Raw genomic sequence first — 15,012 nt, forward strand, 5'->3', positions numbered from 1 at the left:
TGAGGTTCACACAAGAATCACCCAGGATTTAAACCCAGGTACTCTGATGACAGATGCCACACTCTTTCTATTATATTATGTTGCCTTTCCAATAACAATAAGTGGTTTATTATTAAAAGTGAAAGCTTAGTTAAAATAAAAGTTTATTTTCTGTACAGTCTGTCTTTGCAGCGTTTGAGACTTTTTAGGTTTGGGAAATATAATTTTGGAACATGAAGTTGGCCCTTATCACCAAAGGGTGATATCTGATTTATTGCACAGTGAGTTACTGCAACTTTTGAATATGGATCGACAACCGAGAATGCCCAGAAGGTAGTTTAGAGATTGGGGAAATACCAGGGAAATTATTTATTATCTTGTAATAAATCATTCCATTAGAGGCAGAGTAAAGGCAGCTAGGTGGCTTAGTGGATAGTGTTCTGGAACTAGAATCAGGAAGACCTAAGTTCAAATGTGACCTCAGGTACTTACTAGCTATTCGATCCTGGGTAAGTTACTTCACCTCTGTCTGCCTCAATTTCCTCAACTGTAAAAAGGGCAAAATAATATTACCTACCTCTTAGGGTTGTTACAAAGGTCAAATGAGATAACATTTGTAATGTGCTTAGTACAGTGGCTGGCACATAGGAGGCACTTAATAAATGCTTGATTTTTTTCTTCCCTTCTCTGTTTTTCTGAAGTCTAGGATATTAGAATTCACATGTCCTGTTAGCTAAAGGGGCCAGGATAGAGAAAGAATGGTAGAAGGAAAATCTATTATTTTATTATTATATAACATATGTTAAATAAGAAGGAAAAAAAGAAGATAGGAAGATTTAATCCCAAGTGACCAAATCCAAGGGAACACATGTTGCTCTAGGTACTTTCTTTCTGTGCAGACTCTGACATGGAAGAGCCAAAAATTTTTGCCATAAGGAATTTTAGTGATGTTGCAGTTTAAATTGGGAACTTTTTCTTTTTGGGAATCAGTTCAAAGAAATGGTTAAAAATGAGTCAGAAGGTCCTGAAACTGACCTGCTCATCTTGACCCATTGTCTCTGATTGCTTAATTTTAAATTTTAAAATAATTAAATCTATGATCCCATCAATGAAGCTCCTAAGGAGAAGCAACCAACACTACCAAAAGAGCTTTTTTCCCCCAAAATTGAGTCTCCCTAATAATTTGCCCAGGCTTACTTGGAATTTTGGTTTGGATGAGTAAATGCCATTTAAACCTCATCAAAGACCTGGTCACCAGTGATGGAGCCATTTAGATTACTCTGGAGGTTCACTTAGTCACCATGGAGGGAAAGAGTGAAGCTAATGACCTTTATCCCTTTTTCCTTCAGCTACATCTAAGTCCCTGCCCGTCCCTTTAAACATAAGTCAGTGCCCCCTTCACTAACAAAAAGAGGATCAAATCTCAAAGGCAATTATAAAGAGTTGGCAGTTTGACAGACAGAATTGTAATTTGGTTCATTTATTGGTTTTAATAGAAGAAGTATTTGTAGAAATTTAATATAGATTTTACCCTTTGTAGATAACTCCAAACATGCAGATAAGAAGTATGGATAGGATGGAAAAGAAACGCTAGAAAAACAAATCAAATTTAAAAAATCGATCAAATTAAAATCAAACATATGCAAATGGTTTGAATTCTGCCACTAGAAGAAAAAGAATTACAGAACAAGAAACAACACCCATCAATAACATATTATATAGGCTTACAGGAAACACAATTCATAGACAGAGATATTAGACATAAAGGTAGATTAAAATTAAGAATTTCTTTTTAAAAGTAACATAAAATGAAAGTTTAAACAAATCAAGAGTGGTAGTAATGGTGTCAGAAAAAAATTGAATTCAAATGAGAAAATGTCAAGAGAGACAGATAAAAGCATTATATGGTAAAAGGATTAACTAATGAATAATTTATTCTTAATTTACACACACCAATCAATTTGACAGTTAAATTTAGAAAAGAAAGGTTAATAACAATGCAAGAAGAAAGACAAAAATGTAAGAATAGTAAGGGATGTCAATGTTTCATTATCAGGAACCACAAGTCTAGTAAATATATGAACAATAAAGAAAAATTAGGTTCTGATTACTTTTTTAAATAAGCCAGAAATAACAGCTATTTGGAAAGAACTAAGTAGAAGAAGCAGGGAATATACATTTTTTTTCAAATTCATATGGGACTCAGAAAAACTGATTATATACTTGGTCAGAGAAAAACATTTGGTAAACTAAAAAAGGTAGAAATTGTACATATATTTTTAGTTTATAATGTCATTTAGTTTAGAACTAAATGACAACAATATGAGTAAAAGATGAATTACATGGAAAAAACCTTTCAAGCTACCAAATAATTAGGTTAAAAGACAAATTAGAAAAATAACTATATTTAAAAGATGATAAGGACACAAATGCCACATGCCAAAATCTATGGGATGCAGCCAAAACAATTTGAGAGGCAAATGTGTAATGTTGAACACCTACATTATTAATGAAAGGAAGAAAGTACATTAATTTAGTGTGTACTTAAAGACACTAGAAAAGGAACAATGTAATGGGCCAAATGAAAGTTTTTAAAAATAGGGACAAAATTAAGAGCAGAAATAAATTTATTAGAAAATAGAATAACAATTGAGTTAATATTCCACATCCTATACCATGTCATAATAAATTCCAGCTGGATAATAGACTTAAACATTACCAAAAATGCTTTTAAAAAGGTAGGAGCAAAGAGAATAGTATATGTCATTTATGGAGGAGAAATATTTTAAATCTATTAAGCAGAAGACATTGTTAGGGTTAGTGTGCGTGTGTGCATGTGTGTACATATGTATGTGTATGTGTGTGTATATATAGATATAGATATATGCTTTTTGGCTAGGCAACTGGGTTAGGTGACTTGCCTAGGGTCACACAGCTAATAAGTGTCAAATGTCTGAGGTCACATTTGAACTCAGGTCCTCTTGACTGCAGGGCCAGTGCTCTAAACCACTACACCACCTAGCTGCCCCCGGAAGTATATTTTTTACATAAGACACTCCATCTCCAGTCTCTGGGCATTTTCACTGGCTGTTCTCCATGCCTGGAATCCTCTTCCTTCTTATGTCTGTCTCTTGGCTTTCTTCAAGTTCCAGCCAAAAATTCTTCTACAGGAAGCTTTTTCCTATTTCCATTTATGCTGGTGTTGTCCTCTCCTACTACCCCCAATTTATCCTGCATATATTTTATTTATACATAATTGTTTTCATGTTATCTCCCCCATCAGACTCTGAGCTCCTTGAGAATAGAGACTGGGGTTTTTTTCTTGGCCTTTCTTTGTACCCCCAGCATAGATGTTGGTAAATAATAAATGCTTGTTGATTGACTTACTATAAAATTCTGTACACCCCCCCAAAATATAAAAAGAAAAAGAAAATACATTTAGAAATATAGCAAAAAGATAACAATTTGACACTCAACCAATTAAACAAACATTAAGAACCAGGCAAGGCAATGTGGACAAAACTAAAGCAGCTTTGGCTTTTAGTGAGTTTATATTCTACTAGATACTTAAAATTTGTCAGTAACCATGAAAATGATTCAAGATTAATGTTCAATGCATAAATAGTCAAAGAACATGAACAATTTGTGAAAGAAAGTAAATTGTAAACAATCATTTGAAAACATGCCAAACAATGTCAAAGGAAATACAAATGAAAGACAAAACTCATTGCTGATAGGCTATGGATGAACGTGTAGCTACATTCCTATATAGCTAGTGGGATTGCAAATGGAACCTTTTGGGAAAGTAATCTGGCAACATTGGGTGTCCCAACAATCTCAGTGCTTAAAACCACACTAAGACTTTTGGGACGTGGTACATATTGGAAAAATCATTGGACCAATCATACACTTCTAATTGATAATTCCATTTTTGGGAACATGGTAGTGAGGTATAACAGAAAGGAAAAATGAGCTAAGATTTAAAAAATATTTATTTATAGAAACATTATTTTTTAATTCAATTTTATTTCCTTTTCAGTTCTGAATTTTCTCCCTCCCCCACCTATTGAGAAAGCAGTAAAGAACAACCTTTACAAATATGTATGGTCACACAAAATAAATTCCAGAATTAGCCTTGTCTGAAGAAAGAAAGAAGAAAAAAAAGTTTCAATCTATAACCTCTCTTTCTGGAGGATGGCATGTTTCATAATGAGATCTCTGGAACTGTAGTTGGTTCCATTGTATTGAACAGAGCTCCTTAGTCTTTCAGTTATTTGTCTTTACAGTATTGTGGCATAGTATAAAATGTTCTCCTGGTTTTGCTCTCTTTACTTTGCATCTGTTCATACAAGTCTTCCCCAGGTTTTTCTAAAACTATTTCCTTGACAATTTCTTGCAGCACCGTAGCATTCCATCACATAATACATGTAACTTGTTCAGTCATTTCCCAATTAATGGGCACCCTCCTAGTTTCTAATTCTTTGCCATAATGAAAAGAGCTACTATAAATATTTTTGTACAAATGAGTCCTTTGCCTCTTTCTTTGATCTCTATGAGGTATAGACCTAGTAGTTGTATCAAAGGATATGTACAGCTTAATAGCTTTTTGGGCATAGTTCCAAATTGCTTTCCAGAATGGTTAGAGGAGTTCACACTTCTACCAGTAGTGCATTAATGCACATGTTTTCCCATGACTCCTTCAGAATTTGTCATTTTTGGTATCTCAGAGTTGTTTTAATTTGCATTTCTCTAATTATTAGTGATTTAGAACTTTTTCTTATATGGCTATTTCTAATTTGTATTCCTCTGAAAACTGCCTATTCATATAATTTGACCATTTATCATTTTGGGAATAAATGTTATTCTTATAAATTTGAATCCCTTAGGTTTATATATTAGAAATAAGACCTTTATCAGTGAAACTTACTGGAAAGATTCTTTTCCAATTTCCTGCTTCTTGTGTAATTTTAGCTAGTAGCGTTTTTTTTTTGCACGTAATGGTATTTTATTTTTTTCTAATTACATGTAAAGATAGTTTTAAGCATTCATATTTGTAAGATTTTGAGTTCCCAATTTTTCTCCCTCATTCCCTTCCTTCCCCCCTCCCCAAGACAGCAAGCAATCTGATATTGGCTATACATGTACAATCATGTTAAACATATTTCCACATTAGTCATGTGAAAGAAGAATCAAAACAAAATGGAAAAAACACGAGAAAGAAAAAACAAAAAACAACAAAAAAAGTGAAAACAATACGCTTGGATCTGCATTCAGACGTCATAGTTCTTTGTCTGGATTCGCATAGCATTTTCTATCGTGAGTCTTATGGAATCGTCTTGGGTCATTGTATTGCCGAGAAGATCTGTCTATCAAAGTTGGTCATGGGACGATGTTGCCGTTACTGTTCTAGCAGCATTATTTGTAATGGGGAAAAAACAACAACTTGGAAGAAACAAGCTAAATGTCCAGTGAGAGGGAAATGATTGAACAAATTATGGCATATAATGTTATTGAAATGGAATATTTAAGGTCCTCATGGAGCTTGGATTAGATGACCTCTAAGATTCCTCCTAGTGCTAAAGCATGGGTATACTTCATAGTGGCTCTTGAGAGTTGATGGTTGAATTTTCAGTGTGAGAGCATTTATACCTGTGTAAACGGTACAAATCAGGGCTTGATTTATTGCTTTGCTGATTGGTCTGCAACACTTTAAGAAGTGATGGAGAAAATATTAATGATGCAGATTAAATTTTAAAAGTGTTTCGTGCGTCCATTTTTTCTCCCTTGGAGAATCGACCACTAAATATTTATTAACACACCACTGTGTCAAGACTCTTAAATTTCAGAAGGCAAAAACAGGTTTCCCGCCCCACTTATCCCAGGCTAACTCGCGGAGACTACAATTCCCGGCATGCTAAGGGAACAAGCCCGGTATTCCAGGGTGCCCAGATCAGGTGACAGGCAAAGCCCCGCCCTCCGGCCGGCCTGGCCCCGCCCCTTCACCCTCCCTCCCTCCCTCCCTTGGGCCCCCTCCTCTCTGGTCATCCCCGGCAATTTGCCCTAGTTGCTGAAGACGGAAGCCGAGCGGGAGCGCTGGCGGCGGCGGCGCGGAGAATGGGGGACTCCAAAGTGAAAGTGGCCGTGCGGATCCGGCCCATGAACCGGCGCGGTGAGTGGAGGGTCAGGGGGGAGGAGGAGGAGGGGACGAGGCGGGAGGGGGCCGGGGCTGTCCTCGCTGCATTCTCTCGCGGGGCTCTCGGGCGGGCGGCAGGTGCTCTGGGCGCCCTGGCCCCGCGTCCGGCCCGGATCCCGCCCCCCTCCCCCGAGCGCCACGTCCTGCCCCGGCCGGGTTGCCCCTTCTCTGAGCTGTGCGGGACTGCACGGCGCCCAGCTGCCCCCTGCCCTGCCCCGCAGGGGTCCCCTTCCCTCCCTCTCCTCTGTGCTCTCTCCGTCTCCTCCGTTCTCTCCCCCTCTTTCTCCTCCTTCCTTGTCCCTCCTCCACCCCCATCTTTCACCGCCCTCCTCCTCCTCCAACTCTCTCCTTCAACTCTCTCTGCAAGTCCTCCCTTCTTTTTCGTACTCCTCCTTCATCTCCCTCCTCCTTCTCTATCTTACTTCCCTCTTCCTCCACCTCTCCCCTCCGTCCTCCGTTCTTCTCTTCTGTCCTTCCTTCTCCACCTCCTCTTCCTCTATCCTTCTTCCCTCGTCCTTCACCTATCTCCTTCTCCTTCTTTCTCCTTTTCTTCTGTCCTCACTTTTCCTCCACCTTCCTCTTCCTCCACCTCCCTCTGTCTTCTCTCGTCTTCTATCTTTCTTCTCCCTTCTCCTCCACCTCTTCTTTCTTCTCTACCTCCTTCCTCTTTTTTCTCCACCTCCTTCTCTATCCTTCACCTCCCTCCTCCACAAGCCAACTTAAGTGCCCCATGCGTGCCAGGCACTTGTGCCCTAACTAATGATACCAAGATAAAAAGGGACGGGCCCCTGCCCTCTGGGAGCTTACTGTAGATGAATGTCCTTAGATAAGCCTAATCTCAGGTAAAGGCTGGATGGAGCCGAAAAGGGGTGGGGTGGGGTGAACAAGTTACTAAGTCAGAGAAACATTTATTAAACTTGTTATGTGCTGGGCACCGGGCTCAGCATTGCAGTACACAAGCAAAACACCCCAAACCAAACTATAACAAAAACTCCTGCCCCTGCTCTCAAGGAGCAAGATGGGAGAGAACAATTAAAAGTGGGAGTGGAGAAGGCACTCCAGGAAAACTTTCTGAAAGGGGTGGCCCCATAACAGCCTCAGAGAAAGAATTTCTCATGTTCATCAGTCGGTCAGCAGTATTTATTAAGCTATGATGTGCCAGGTACTGTGTTAAGGGCTGGGGATACAAGGAAAGGCAGAAACAAATCCCTGCTTTCAAAGACTTCAGAATCTAATGGGAGAGACAACATGCAAACAGCTGTGTACAAAGTGTGCACTGGATAAAGTGGGAGTATTCTCAGAGGGAAGCTACTAGGAGGCAGCTGCTGTTATTTTACATTTGGGGAAACTGAGCAAAACAAATTAAGTGATTTGTTGAAGGTCACACAGAAGGATTTGATCTCAAGTCTTCCTTGTTTCCTTATTCTAAACCCAGCTCTTTTTCCTGGGCCTCATCTAGCTGCCTTTGCTAGGAGTAAAACAGGGAGCCTTCCTTCACACTTTTTTGTATGATTCCATCTCTCTGGGAATTCCCCTCCCTTTAAATAACAATAACATGCCTCTGTAGCAATACACACACACACACACACACACACACACACACACACACACATACACATATATGTAGGTGTGTAGGGTAGGGTAGCATATATACCCATTTTCCAGGTGAGGAAACTGAAGCACAAAGAAATGACTTGCCTTAGGATCTGACAGCTAGTAGGTAGTATAGCCAGGATAAGGTAGAATTGAGAGCTTCTAACCCTACCTCTTTACTTTTTTCTTCCCTTCTCCCCCTTCACCTTGAAACCTCATCTTCCAACCCCAATCTTCTATCTGGAATAGAACCAGGGAAAGCATTTAAGTCTTGAATCCAAGGGCATTTTTTTTCTATGTAATTTATACCCAATGAATCTTTACCCCAAGTTTAACCCAGAAGTGTTTAGCCCATGGCTAAGTAAATAAGAGAGTTTGGCTTAATCACTGTAAGAAAATAGCCAAGTATAAAAACCTTATCTTGTATTCAGCATACCTGATTCCTAAATACCAGACAGTGTTAAACAGTGTTTTAACCACACTGAGTTGGGACTGGGGGAAGGGATGATTTTTTTTTGTTTGTTTACTGTTGAGAAACTTCTGTTTTTACTTGAGGTCATATTTGTCATCTCATCAGCAAAAAGTTCTAGTGCCCAGAGACTCTGTTGAAAGTATATTTTGGAAACATTTCCCATAATATTGTACAGAGAAAAAGAAAAAGGGGAACTTTGGGTGAGAAACCAGGTAAAGGCTAAATCTTATTCAGTTTACCAGTTGTAGCTTACCAGTGTAGTCCCAAGGCGTGGTTTGGTAATTGAAACGTTCTTAAGATTCTAAATTAATATGTGACTTCTAAGGTGCTATCTACAACTGCTTTTGCAGGCTCATGTTTCACAATTAAGTGAAGTTTTAAGCTTGTTGAATAGATATGGTAAGTCACGTCATCACTTTGCAGAGCCAAGGGTTTGGGCTTCATGATCCTATAAAGTTCCTGTCCAGTTATAAAAATTATATGATTCTGATGAGGAGAGAGGCATAGGTTTATCTGCTGCCCTGTGGATAGGAAGTTGATATTACTAATCCTTCATAAATAGGACATGTGCTTTGAGGCATGTTCTCAAGTAATGTTTCAGCTTGTATTTGTGAAAAGGTCAGGGGTACATTCTGTGGCCAGAAGTTTTTTTCAGTGAAAATTACCTTGAGTTCTCTGACCACAGATTGAACTCACAACCTTGGCCTCTTCAACACCATGTTCCAAACAGCAGAGCTAAATTAGATGAACAATAAAATTTTTTATAAAGCTTTTGTCCTTTTGTTCAAGGACACTTTATTCTAGTATATTGTGCTTTTATGAGCCCTAACTGATTTTTTGAAAAGCATATCGGGGAAATTATCAGAGGAGAGGGACTTCAGAACAACCTTTGATTACCTTTTCACAGATATTTGGAAAAGTGTAAAGGGAGGTAACTAAGCTGCCATCTCACATGGACATATGTCAGATAACAACTTTTCTTTCCCTTCACGGTAACCCAACATTATTTTGACATTTTTAGAAAGAAAGGCAAGCTTTAACTCATTGTTTACCACCAGTACTTGTTCAAGTTTGAGATATTTGTGTTGATAAACTAACTCTGGGTTGCTGATCCAACTGTGTTTTATAATCTGGGTGTATGCATTGATTGGCTTGGTTCTTTCTATATGGATCTTTTTTGAGCAATTGAATTCCTATGAGGAAGTGCCATAGTGGTCCAGGGCCCAGTGCTGTCAATATGGTGTCATCTGGAAATTGATCATGTGAATACTTCATCATCCACAAGGCATTGATTTGAATTTTGTGTAGGACATCTTACAGTGACATTGGCGAACATTTTTTTTTTTTTGCTGCTTAATGCCTTACCTGATTTGGATACTCATCTTCCAGTGATGATTTATGGCCTGGTATCATGGAATATCGGAATGTTAGGAGAATCAAAACTGCAGGGTAATGAAAAGGTCTGTGGTGGATGGTAGGAGCCTCCATTAATAATGACTTCAGTTTGGCAAGTGGGGTAAAGGACATTATCAAGGACACGCTTGACTAGAAAAATAGATGGGTCAGGCATGTAGTGAGAGAGGGACAGTGTGACTGCTAGTATCCAGGATATAGGAAAAGAATCAGAGGAAAGCCTCCACCATGTGATAGATATTTAATAGAGGTTGCTAAGGTGTGAATGGATTGTAGGCTGCATTGATGAGGGTGGGGGGGGGGAGCAACTGCTGTCATGAATGAGATAACATTCATCTAAGTGGATGTTTTATAGTTGATTCTTGTTCACCCCCAAATGATTATTAATATGATTATAATATGTTTTGTCAGCATAGTAGAGGAGTTTTGAGGGGTACGTAGAGTCATGGAGTTGTGAAACTGGAAGAGACCATAAAGGTGCTCAGGGTTGTGTGGTTTTTTAATTTAACATTGAAACAATCTTTCTTACTGTTTTCTTGAATAAAGAGAATAATTATAGTATATTTTGTGAGGTGGAAAAGAGTTTCTCTGTTCCCTTCACCTTATAGTGCCTTATAGTGCCTTATAGTGCCTGAAGATTATAAAAATGTATGTGTTAAAATAAATGCGTTTTTTGAATTTTATTAGTCAGGAACACAGAAGTTCAAACCCAGACCCAGACACTTATTAGCTGTGTGACTCTAGGCAAGTCACATACCCTCTGTCTGCCTCAGTTTCCTCATCTGTAAAATGGGGATAATAATAGCATCTACTTTAGTATTGTTGTGAGGATCAAATGAGATGATTGTGAAGCACTGTAAAAATGCTTATCATCATCATCATCATCATCATTATGCTACAGAGTAGATATTCACATAAATTTGAGGGTCACTCTGGGAAACTGCAGAGAGAACCTAAAGCTAATGATTTATAAACTACTAGAGTTTATAAAATATTGCTTAAAAACAGAACTAAATTTCCCTTTAGGAAAGAATTTTGAAGTTGACTAACTTTGAAAAAAACTTATGTGATGGGTAAGTAAATACCACACCTTAGTAAAAGTTTAAACCTGGTATTTTTCTATCAGAACATGCAAAACCCGGAAGAGACCTTGGAAATCATCTAATTCAGACCCCTTATTTTATAGATGAGGAAACTATATAATGAATTACTGGTTATATTGTATGTAATCTACTCTGAGGTTTGGAATTCCTCATGGCCTTTTTTCAGGGCAGGGTTAATTAAACGTTGGCTGCCTCAGTAACTGTGAGAAGTTTCCAGTTACGACCTGTTTATGTGTCAACTCCATGTATCTATTCTTTTTAAGGATTTTTTTTACATTTATTAGGTGAGCAAAGAGCAAGACCTTCAGTTTAATTCAAAATTACACATTAGATAAATGAATTTAGTTATTTTATGTGTTAAACATTAAGCTCTAATTTAGCAGGTGGAAGATTTGTAACCAGGTCATAGATAACTTTGATGTACTTTTGTCAGGATTTAGAGGTTTGTTTTTCTAAAGTATTAAAGTTAAATAGTGAGGAAGCAAAGGAAAATTTGTCATGGCTTTGGGAAATTATCTCCATATAGATACTGCCCATCAGAATAAATTAAATTATCTTTCAGACTTGTTCAGTTGACAGCATAACGCCTCCTGTGTTCTACATACTGTGAAGTATAGTCATTCGTGCATAATTACTGGATGAATTAAAAGTATTACAAGCATAACTTATAACACCTGTTGGGTCACGAAGGCAGACTGTGTGCTTATTCAGAAGTTTCAAGTTAGGTAACTAGTGTATTGGGGAAATTTTAAGTACTTATAAAATTTTAATTGACAGACTTACTGAGTGTCTGTCCAAGGTTGTACATTAAATAGAAGATAAGCTGTTTGAGAAAAATCTCTGTTGTCTGGTGGGAGAAGACTGAACTTTGAATAGCAGGAGGAATTTAGCTGACTAGATCAGGTGAGAAAGATTGTTTCAGAGGTTAGGGAACATGCAAGAGAAATTCTAATTAATACTAATTGCATATTAAAATACTAACAACATTAATATTATGTATACACTGCCTTTTGGAGATAGGGAAGAAAACCCATTAAGGTACAGTTTTTTACCATTGAGGAATTAGTTTATGATCTACTTGAGTAAATAACGTACTAAATAGATTAAACAGTAATATGAGGTATTTTGTCATTAAGTGTCAGATGAATGGTATAGACAGTAAATACTATGATACTATAGGAGTTTTGGGCCTGGAGTCAGGAAGACCTGAGTTCAAAGGTGGCCTCAGACACTAACTAGTTGTGTGACCCTGGGTAATTCATTTAACCTCTATTTGTCTTGATCCACTGGAGAAGGAAATGGCAAACTACTCCATGAACAACATTGGCATGCTGTGGTCCATGCGGTCACAAAGAGTCAGATGGCTTTGAGCAACAGTAACAACAACAAAGAAGTTGAGTTGTTTGAAAAAGCTTCATGGGGAAAACTGAATTTCAAGGATGGATAGGATTTGGATAGGCAGAGAATTAGAGGGAAGGACCATTTGGATAGGTACGGCCTACGTGCTGGAGCCTGCTCATAGCAAGAAGCCTACTGTTAAATGTTCAGCGTGGGCATTTATACCTTGGAAATCGGTGATGCTATTACTGCGCTTGATTTATTATTTTGTTAATTGGCTTAAGTGATAGAGAAAATGTTAATGCAGATTAAATTTAAAATTATGTCATGTGCACATTTTGGGGGGGAGTATGATTGTTAAACATTGACCAGCACACACCTTTGGAGAGGAAGAGCAAAGTGAAGAGACAGGAATGAAGAAGTTGTTTGAGGGGTGCTGTGAGCGTATTACTAGCTGGCTGATACGTAAAGGTTTTACTTTGTGCAGCAGGAGATAAGGCTGGAAAGGTAGATTGGAGTCAGCCTTGAATTCTAGATAAAGAAATTTAGAGAATTATTTTCTAGGTGCTCCCAATAAATAACAGTTTTCATAGCTTCATGTATAACTCCAGAAAGAAGCAGGAAGGAAAAAAATTGTTGATGATTAAATAAAAAATTATAATAAAGAAATTTCATATTTTATGTGTAAGTATCCAAATGTAAAACACCATCAGTTAATTTCAGTATAATAAATGGATCAGTTGTTAAAGGTACTTGTAAACTTTTTTCAATGGTCTTCATGAATTCTGTCCCCTAACCACAGTCAAATTAGCCATCTTTATAGGCACTAGAAAGCTCTTGGGGATTCTTGAAAATGAGATAATAATATAAAATTTGGTAGATATGAATCTAAAGCCTTGGTTTCAAAAAACCTACTGCACAAGTACAAGATAGGGTAGGTTGCCCTGGCTAGACAGCAGTTTATTTAGGGGTTTTAGAGGATTATAGGCTTAATATGAGTAAAAAATGTGACATGGCAGCTATAAAAGCAAATTTAATCTTAGGCCATGTTAATAAAAGCACATGGGATCCAGCAAAAGGAGGTGACAGTTCTTCTGAGGCAGCTAAGCTGTGCCACAGTGGATAAAATGCCGGGCCAGGAGTCAGGAAGGCCAGGGTTTAAATCTGGCCCCAGATATTGTTTGTGTAACCCTGGCAAAGTCACTTAACCTTTAGACAAAGGTTAGTTTCTGCAACTGTAAAATGGATATGATAATGGCACCAACCTCCCAGGGTTGTTGTGAGGGTCCAGTGAGATAATATTTGTAAAGTGCATAGCACAGGGCTTGGCCATGATGTATCTGGAGTGTATGTTCACCTTGGTGGCACAGCTTAGAAGAGCATAAGCAAGTTAGTGAAGGTGACTAGAGACCATGCCATCTGAGGATTCCTAGAAGGAAGTTGGAATGCTTAACTTGGAGAGCAGAAGACTTAAGAGGAGTACATGATTTCTATCGTCTAGGTGCTCCCCTAAGACTTCTGGAGGGATTAGTGTTCTGTTGGGCCCCTGAAAGTAGAAAACGGCCATGGGTGGGATTTATGGAGAGGCAGGTTTTGATAGAGTATAAGGAAAAAAATGTGTAGCCACTAGAGCTGTCCAAAAGTAGAGCAAGGTAGTGGTTTCCTCAAGTTGGCTGGCAACTTTCTGTATGTTGTAGAGGAGGTTCTTGCTGAGGTGCAGGTTGGACTCACTGACCTCTAAGACCCCTTGCAACTCAGGTGAAAGCAGGAACGAAAAGGGGGAAGGGTCAGTGGAGTAGGTTGTTTTGGAACTTTGAAGCCCAAATTGATGATTTAAAATTAGATGGAGCAGATAATTAGAGACTGAACATAGGGAGTAGGGAAATTGAAAGAGTGGAATTATGAGTTTAAGTAACAGACATGAAAAAGAACTATGTGGAACATTCAGCATAGACTCAAAGCAGTGAGAATCCAGAAGAAGGGAATGAGATAAGCAGGAATTCCTTTGAAGGAAGACTTGGGATGTGCTCTCTTCTTCCCATGGAGAGTGTGGCTTCTTGAGGGCAGGAAGGTAATGAAAACATGTCTAGTACAGGCATTTTTCTTTCTATAGTACATATTCAGAGTCTATTCTTAAATCAGGAATAATGGTCATTTTAAAAATAATTATTTTATGCCAGATGTCAGGGCTGTGGATGACAATTGACAGAAATTTCTGCCTGTGTTTTCTGGAACAGAAGAGAACTGTTTGCTTTCGTCTACTTGATATCCTGATGGTGAATGAGACACACATCTACCACAACAATCTTTTGTTCTCACTGTCAGCTCAACAACTTGAATTTGGATTTACATAAATAGGGTTGAAAGGTCCCTCCCTCTTTTTTCTTTTATAAATAAAATTCTTTTAGATTGAGATAGTATCTATTTGAAGCTGTCATTTATATCTTCTAACTTTAGGGGTCCCTTATATATGAATACTACTGATATACTTGTTGCCATCATTAGGATATGTATTTTTAGTTGTTTTTCCAGTAGTGGTAATGAATTTAGCATTTATCTATCCATATACTTTTATCAGGTTACCCAATTACCAGAATCATACATTCTTGAGAAAGTTCGGTGGCATTTGGTGTAGTATGATATGGAACCCATCAAAGTTAATTGATCGACGGGCAGCTAGGTGGCGCAGTGGATAGAGCAGCGGCCTTGAAGTCAGGACCTGAGTTCAAATGTGGCCTCAGAGCAAACACTTGACACTTACTAGCTGTGTGATCCTGGGCAAGTCACTTAACCCCAATTACCTAAAGAGAAAAAAAATGCTACAAAGTTAATTGATCGATGTGGAGATCAAAACTGTGCCCTTAACTTTATCAATTCAGAGTGCTACCCATCTGACTTAGGCAACTGAAGATTCGCAGGAA

General features: G+C 38.2%; 1 protein-coding gene across 1 annotated transcript in view; it reads left to right on the top strand.

The window, feature by feature from the left end:
• The first annotated feature begins 6,014 nt into the window (after positions 1 to 6,014).
• The window catches only part of KIF13B (kinesin family member 13B), a 250,412-nt gene continuing 241,414 nt past the window's right edge, over positions 6,015 to 15,012 (top strand). Inside the window, 1 exon segment of the mRNA XM_020988799.2 lies at positions 6,015 to 6,148. Coding sequence (XP_020844458.1) covers positions 6,094 to 6,148 — 55 coding nt within the window. The 5' untranslated portion in view covers positions 6,015 to 6,093.

This window comes from Phascolarctos cinereus, unplaced genomic scaffold, assembly GCF_003287225.1.
Source record: "Phascolarctos cinereus isolate Bilbo 61053 unplaced genomic scaffold, phaCin_HiC Scaffold_2;HRSCAF=192, whole genome shotgun sequence".
NCBI classification, from domain to species: domain Eukaryota; kingdom Metazoa; phylum Chordata; class Mammalia; order Diprotodontia; family Phascolarctidae; genus Phascolarctos; species Phascolarctos cinereus.